Source organism: Mesocricetus auratus, unplaced genomic scaffold (genome assembly GCF_017639785.1).
Source record: "Mesocricetus auratus isolate SY011 unplaced genomic scaffold, BCM_Maur_2.0 Super-Scaffold_100008, whole genome shotgun sequence".
Lineage (NCBI taxonomy): Eukaryota > Metazoa > Chordata > Mammalia > Rodentia > Cricetidae > Mesocricetus > Mesocricetus auratus.
This window is the reverse complement of record NW_024429192.1, coordinates 71,148,368-71,156,662: the sequence shown is the minus strand read 5'-3', so window position 1 is coordinate 71,156,662 and position 8,295 is coordinate 71,148,368. Positions and strand designations below refer to the sequence as shown.

The following is an 8,295-nucleotide window of genomic DNA, read 5'->3' as shown; positions in this document are numbered from 1 at the left end:
CAGATTTTATTGGTTGAAATATTCAGTAAATCTGTCTGATCATGGGCTTTAAAAATTGGGATAATTTTTATTATCAACTCAATTTTGTTGACTGTTATTAATCTATGTAAACTGCTATCTGTTTCACCTTGGTTTAACTATGGTACGCTGTAGTCACCTACATTAATTTATGTTTTTAAGATTCTCCAGTTTAGTATAATAGAGGGTTTTTAAAGAATGTTTTCTTATTAATTCTTTGAGAATTTCATACAATATGTTTTAAACATACTTACTCTGGATCAACTCCTCCCATAGTCACCTAATCCACTTTCCCACATAAAAGTTGAATTTTCTTGATTTTTCTTCCCCCATCAAATACAGTTTGTGTTGCCAAACCAGTCCTACAAGCATGTGGTCAACCTACCAGGAATTATATTGTTAAAGACATCTGATGCTTTCTTTCTTGGAACTATCAAATACTGATAGCTCTCTAGAATTTCATGCACATATGCGTGCACACACACACATACACATATTCTAGGATTTTGTCTGGCTTGACCATTGCAGGTTTTAAAAGTATATCCTTAAAATTTTCAGAATTTCATTGGTTTCTGTGCAATCTGTTGCCTTTCATTTCTAATTTAATTAAGCCTCCTCTCTCTTATATTCAGATTAAATGTTTGGTACACTTGCTTATTTTTCAAAGTACCAGGTGTTGTTTCATTGACTGTTTGTGTTGTTGTTTACACTTGTACTATACTAGTTTCTGCCCAGATTTTGATATATTTTTCTGTTCACTATTTTGTGGTTTTGTTTATTCCTGTTTTGACAAGGACTTAGGTGAATAATATTGATCTAATATTTCTCAATTTTCTGCAATAAGCAATTACAGCTATATATTTTTCCTTAGGATTGCCTCTATTTTATCCCATATGTAAGAAAATGATTCATGAATGGACTGTGTAAAGAAAAATTCTGATTGCTTGTGAAGAAACTCCAAGAGAGCAAGACTCCTGTAACCTCATCCCTCCCAGCACAAAATTGTTTTTAGCATGTGTTTTTGTGCCCCCCACAGGTGAATTTACTGATGATTTTCTTACTACTCAGGATGGTTCCAAGCACAGGTTGTCTTTGTGACTATGTGCGCTGTATACTCTGCAGCCCAACTCACATGAACACATCTTGCCCTTTTGACCGTATAAAGATTGAATTCTTGAGCTTTGGTTATACGACCTTATTTAACCCTCAGAATATTCTCATAATTCAAATTGTCTGATGTCAGGGAAAAACTTGGTTATTGCATGAGACTATAGTCCACCTTATTTTTAGGTTCCACTCTACATGGTCCGTGCTGCTAACTAGCAGGAAAACCATAGATTTTTACAACAGTGACAGGGCCTGGGCAGTTAGTATCATTCTCTGCTTAGGTCCTTGTTATCTAGTTATGTACCAATTTTAGTTTTATTCTTGTTTTTTATGTAAAAATAAGCAGGGGATAATTCTATATATGATAAGATAAGGTAAGCCTCTTAGATGAATGGAGTTAAAATAAATCTGTCTTCTTACTGTTTAATTGGGATGTCAATAGATTAGAGTGCCCAATGAACAGCTCATAGTTCATAGTCTGCTGGCAGTCTTTGCATGAGAAGTTTGGACATTGGGTGCCCCTCCCATAATGAAGGCTGCTCTCTCAGCCTGGACTCTTGGGGAAGGGACTAAGCCTTACCCAGAATGAAATGACAGACTCTGGATATCCCACATGGAGGGCCTCTCCTCTCTGGGGAAAGGAGTGGGGATTGAGTAGGGAATTGGAGGAACTGGGGAGGTAGGGGAAGAGAGGAGGGAGAGGTAGCTGGGATTGACATGTGAAGCAAGCTTGTTGCTAATTTAAATTTAAAAATGTCAAAAAAAGAAAAAAAATGTCAGAAAAAGCACCAAAAATGACTTAGTGATGCAACTCAAATTTAGGAAAGAAATCAAACACAAACCCCCCTCCAAGTCAAGAAAAATAAAAGTCAGAGAAAAAAATTAATAAAATAGAAACAAAGAAAAAGAAAATAAAACAAAAAGGATGAACAAATCAACGAAATGTTTCAATAGACCCTTGGTACAACTAACCAAAAGAAAGAAAAAACAATGACGTAAACTGTTAGGATCAGAAATGAGCAGAAAACCTTTATGACAAACACCAAATAAATGTATAGTGTTTAAGGGAACACTTTTAGACCTCTACTTCATTATCCTGGAAAAGTTAAAAGAAATGGATTAATTTCTAGATTTATCCAAGCTACCAAAGTTAAACCAAGACAAGATTAGTAACCAAAACAAACCTATGATAAATGATCAGATTTAAATAGTAATAAGGCAACCAATTTGAGAACAAACATGAATAAAATAAACACGGGAGGAGGAGCATCTGTGAGGAGTTTGGGGAGGTTGAAATCACCAAAATGCATTGAACAAAAATATTTTAATAAAAGCATTTTAGAAATAGTAGTAACAAGCCTTCCCAGGTCTAAACGGATTCAGACCAGTGTTCTATCAGACCTTCAAGAAAAATCTATAGAATGCTTTGTAACCTACAAAGAATATTTCCTACCTAAAAGCAGTCATATTTTTCTTTATCATTCTTTAAAAATAATATGTATATGAATTTATACTGTTTTTGTTTACTTGATTGTTTCTTCCTGTTTTATTTTATTTATAAAATATGGTAAACAATTTTTAATAAAGGAAGTTTAAGTAAAATCCAGGAAATCACATTTGAAACACAGAAAGCTTGCACATTTTCACACAAATATACATAAAAGATATTAAATCTAGAGATACAGAGACAAATTATTAACCCAAATACATTGCAAAAAGAAATTATGATATAACTAGCAAAAACTCTGTGCTATCTAGTTTAATGACGACAACGTGGTAGAGTAACCTGGAGTAAAAGGGGAACTTTGAGAAAATAACCTCAAGTGATTGGCCTGTGGGCAAATATGGGGCCAATTTCTTGGTTGATGTAGGAGGGCCCCACTCACTATGGTGGTGCCACTCTTAGGCTGGTGGTCTTGAGTGCCATAAGAAATAAGGCTGAGAAAGCCACAGAGATCAAACAGTAAGCAGCACTCCTCCGTGGTTTCTGTGTCAGTGCTTGTCTCTAGGTTCCTGCCCTGCCTGAATTTCTGCAACAATATCCCTGTGATAAATCGTGATCTGAGTATTATAAAGTGAAATAAACATTTTCTTCTCCAAAAATAATGATACAATATAACTCATTAGGATCATTTTGAAAGATTTAGATGTCATTTATGTCATCAAGCAAATTAAGCATATTTTCAAATTACTATTGAAGCATAATTTTAAGCCAGAATAGTAGCTTAACTTGGAATGACAAGTTATACTCATTTCTGTTTCTTTATACACAATATGCAAGTAGGTAGCATATGTTCTCCCAGGTTATCCCTAGGATATTCCTCAAATTATAGTATATTTATGTATTTGAACACAATTTGCAATGAAATTTGTCTAACTTAGTTTCTTAGTCACTGAATATGTCTGCCTGAATTGAATCTGAATATCCACTTTGTCACAAGACCTCCACATCAAACTGTGACACTGAACATAGAATTTCTGTCTCAAACACTCTTTCAGCATCCAAAAGTTTCTTAATGAGGGACTATGATACATATTGACTAACATCCCTACAAATTATAAGTTACATTCTGAAATAATTTTGTACACACACCTCTCCTTAGTCTATTTTCAGGCATCCTGTGACTGAAGGAGAGGTGATTATCATATATTTATTTCTCTAGTTCAGAACTAACCTACCTCTAACCAGCCAAGCCAAGGGAAATGGCCAAGTCTTTGTCTCTGTAGATTTGGACATGAGGGATCAATTAGAAGAAAAAGAGGAACATCTAAGGTTTAGTGATACAAGATTGTGCATATAAAATACACGATTTGCCATTGTCTCTTTTTTCACTATAATATGTGAGAAAGGGAAGTGGAATGTCCCTTGAGCTTCACTCAATGGAATGACTAGAAAATAAAGATGTTCAGAACAAGCAGTGAGATTGTTTCAGGAATGGAATGTATTTCCTTCTGGTTTTATGATATATAAAATGACTAGTTAACAATTCTTGAAAATTTCTTTCGACAGAACTTGGTAGACACAAGAAGGGAGAAGTGAGTTTTGGATGGAGGTAGGACTGTGATATTTGAAAGATGATCTTGTGGTGTACATGACTGTCTATGTGAGCAGAAAGGTATGTTGAAGCCTTTCTAGGAACAACAGACTGTCAGCAGGCAACAATCTCATGGTAAGTGTCGTTTCTCTCACAAACACAAGACCTTTGACAAGGTGAGTCCAGATGACAGGGGAGGTGTTCTGGTATGGTTTTCTAGCCATGAGGTATTATTTTCTTCTGAATGGAGAATATGAATTTTTTACTACCAATTAGAAAACAAAAGTTGTGTTTAAAATACAAGTGGAGCAACAAAAATGTGTCTGAAGTACATAGTGTGTGCTATTTTTTAAAGTTGTGACCATAAAAAGTGGCTGAATTTTTCCCAGAATTGAGGCTTCTCAAAACCAAAGAGCAAAACAGAGCAAACAGATAGACACTTCTTCAGGACCTGATGTATGCTGAATGCAGACAGCTTATTGAGGTTCATGTCCTTCGGTGTCCGGGAGCGGGAATAGGGGGTTGGGGGAGTTTTAAATCTAAGCACAGACTCTGATGGTCAATTTCCTCTTTGGTCTAATGCTCTGTAGATCTCTTGCTGTGTGTCCTGTCCTTGCTATGTGTGTAACCTGTAACTTTGGCAAAAATTAATCTAGCATTCTGCATTTGTAGCACTCCTGTATAATAGGACTCCTCATGACAGAGTTTTAAAAAACTCTATACTATTCATGTCTTTGGAATAATGAAGGAACACACTAATAGTACACCTGTATTGAGTCGCTGGAAGATTTTAAAGTTAAAATGTAGCCAAGAATATGGTTCTTTCCATGTCTCTGCTGTGTTAAATAATGTCCAGACCAAATAAAGAAATTGTTTGGAAATAAGTTAAAGATCTTTCCTAATATCATCTGTCAAAATGGCAGCTTCTATCATTGGAAATAAAATAATTACTACTTTATCTGTCCTCAACATGTGTTTATAAATGACTGAGAAATGATCTAGGAGGACATATCTATGCATTCCTTTCTTAGAAATCAGTAATGTGGGGTTGGTGAGATGGCTCAGTGTTTACAAGCACTGATCATTCTTACAGAGAACCTGGGTTCAATGCCCAGCACCCACATGGCAGCTCACAACTATAACTCCAATGTCTTATCTAATACCCTCATACAGACATACATGCTGGGGAAACACCAACAGACATAATTTAAAAAGAAAGAAGGAAATTCAACATGTGAAATGTTAGTTTTGTATTGACTCTGTCCAAAGCTTGATATCATGAGAGGATGGCTGGAATGACCTTTGTATTACAGTTAAACCAGCGTTCAAGAAGATAAAAGAAAGTGTCCCTAAGAGGTTCCTCTAGCCACGCAGTGGTGGCACAGGCCTTTAATCCCAGCACTCTGGAGCCAGAGACAGGTGGATCTCTGTGAGTGCGAGACCAGACTGGACTACAAGAGCAGTTCCAGAACAGCCCCGAAAGCCAGAGAGAAACCCTGTCTTGGAAAAAAAAGAAAGAAAAACAGGTTCCTCTTTATTCAGAAGGCATGGTGGAGAAGATTAGATTTTAAACTTGATGTTGTCAGCTTTGTCAGTATAAATATAATACCCTATTGTCTGTAAGGATAATATTCTATTCACTTCAGCAGGCACACTGGTTAATAGTCTTCTGTGAGTATGTGCTATGCCAGGAGGTAAATATCAATGAACAGCAGCCAGGATTTTATGTCCAAGTAGGCAACCCACTGTCCTAACAAACCCAGGAGTCAATAGTTTCGAGAGATGGGACTGCTTTCAAATCCGCAAAAGTCACCAGATCTTCTTATTCCCTCTAACTGGTCTTCTCTTCATGGTCCCCACAGCAGCTCCATTCTGAACAAGAACATCTGGCGGTATGCAGTCTAGAAATGTACCTAACAGCACATCTCATTGTTGTGTCATCTTATCCATATCAGAATGCAAGTTGTTAGGTTTTAAACAATTGATCACACCCCTGTCCTCCTTAACAACACTTCTGCTTGCTCTAATCAACTATCGCTTCCCTAAACAATGCTCACAATATTAAGTAACGAACTTCACAAAGAACTCTTTACATGATACCAGTACAAGAATCTAGAAACAAGGAATGTGTTTTGAAGGCATCAGTATATCATAGTAGTAGTGATTTTCCTGTAAGTTTTATATATCTGTCAAGTCATGAGTGTTTATTTTAAGAAGCAGTAAGAGAACACAGGATGCTTGTCTTCCCATTTTTTCTGTGCCAAGTAGTAGTACTATGCACCCACCATGTTCTTGCCTATGTATTCCTTACTGACTTTCTTTCTTCATTAGATAACCATAAAAGTGTATTCCCATTTTTCTGGAACTAATTTACTTTTCAATTATATTTGCTCTCACCACTGACAAATGAAATGTCAGTCAGTTGTTACTCTATGTGAATAATTGCAAAAACCTACCATTTGTCATCCTTTAAGTCCTTTAATTTGATCCGTGGGATGTGTATAGTATAGGACCAGTTGAGGAAGGATGGCCAGAAGACATGGGGGAACACCGTCTGTATTTAATTATGTTAAACAATGGGCTCATGTTGAGCTACAAGTAATAAATGTGTCAGCTATTTGACTCATGTTGCGACACCTTTGAACTGAGAAGGTGGCAAGATGTAAGTGGAAAGGAATATTCAGGTCAGATTTCAAAATAAGCCCAAGAGAATGACAGTTTTCGAAGAAGAACAATTCAGTGCAAGCTAGTTCCTCTCTATTCTCCTGCCCTGTTTCATACAGCGATGTGTTTCACTTTTAGATCCCTATTCAAGAAAGATAAAGCAATCTTTTCATGGAGAAATGGAACCAGAGCTCAAGTGATTTCACTTTGTTAGGGTTGTTTCCACAAAATCAGGCAGGCCTTCTGCTTTTGCTGGTCATCATCTTTGTCTTCTCTCTGGCCTTGTTTGGAAACTCAACAATGATCCACCTCATCCGTGTGGATACTAGGCTGCACACCCCCATGTACATTCTTCTTAGTCAGCTGTCTCTCATGGACCTGATGTACATTTCTACCACTGTTCCCAAGATGGCATTTAATTTCTTCTCTGGACAGAAAAGCATTACCTTCCTGGGCTGTGGAGTGCAATCATTCTTTTTCCTCACTATGGCATGTTCTGAGGGCTTGCTCCTAGCCTCCATGGCCTATGACCGTTTTGTTGCCATCTGTCACCCCCTTCATTATCCTACTTGCATGAGCAAAATGATGTGTCTGAAGATGATCATAGGATCCTGGATATTGGGCTCCATCAACTCTTTAGCACATACAGTCTATGCCCTTCATATTCCTTACTGTCGTTCTAGGTCCATTAACCATTTCTTTTGTGATGTACCAGCCATGTTGCCCCTGGCCTGTATGGACACTTGGGTTTATGAGTACATGGTGTTTGTGAGCACAAGCCTGTTTCTCCTATTTCCTTTCCTTGGCATCACAGCTTCCTATGGACGGGTCCTTTTTGCAGTCTTCCATATGCGCTCAAAAGAGGGAAAGAAAAAGGCTTTCACCACGTGTTCAACTCACTTAACTGTGGTGACATTTTACTATGCACCTTTTGTCTACACTTATCTTCGACCAAGAAGTCTCCGTTCCCCCGCAGAAGACAAGATTCTGGCTGTCTTCTACACTATCCTCACGCCCATGCTCAACCCCATCATCTACAGTCTAAGAAATAAGGAAGTCCTGGGGGCCGTGAAAAGAGTCTTTGGGACATTATACTGCACTAAACATTGATCATTTCTTCTCTACTCATCTTTCTGTTTCCTTGGAGAATGTCACAGAGTAGCACTATTTTTGGAAACGTAATGTGTGCCACCCATATGTTATAACCTTCTGGTGATTCATTACTTGTTAGGATTAAATATTATTATATACTATTATAATTCCCACATATTTATTTTATTTGTAGTATTATATTCAATAGTATAATCAGTGAATATTATCAAATTCTTACACGATTAACCATGGTTCATATGCATTAAGAATGTATAAATACTTTAATAAATGTGGCAGTATTTATGCCAAGATTAACAAACTGTTTCTAAAATTTGACATCATATAATTTCTTTACTCATATGTTTTGCTTTTATTCTTC

At 36.9% G+C, this 8,295-nt stretch overlaps 1 protein-coding gene across 1 annotated transcript; it reads left to right on the top strand.

Annotated features, from left to right (window-relative positions):
• The first annotated feature begins 6,995 nt into the window (after nt 1–6,995).
• Nucleotides 6,996–7,934, top strand: LOC106021732 (olfactory receptor 2L13-like). Its single transcript, XM_013118680.3, has one exon. It carries the CDS (start codon nt 6,996–6,998, stop codon nt 7,932–7,934), a length of 939 nt encoding a protein of 312 aa, XP_012974134.2.
• Nucleotides 7,935–8,295: the final 361 nt, after the last annotated feature.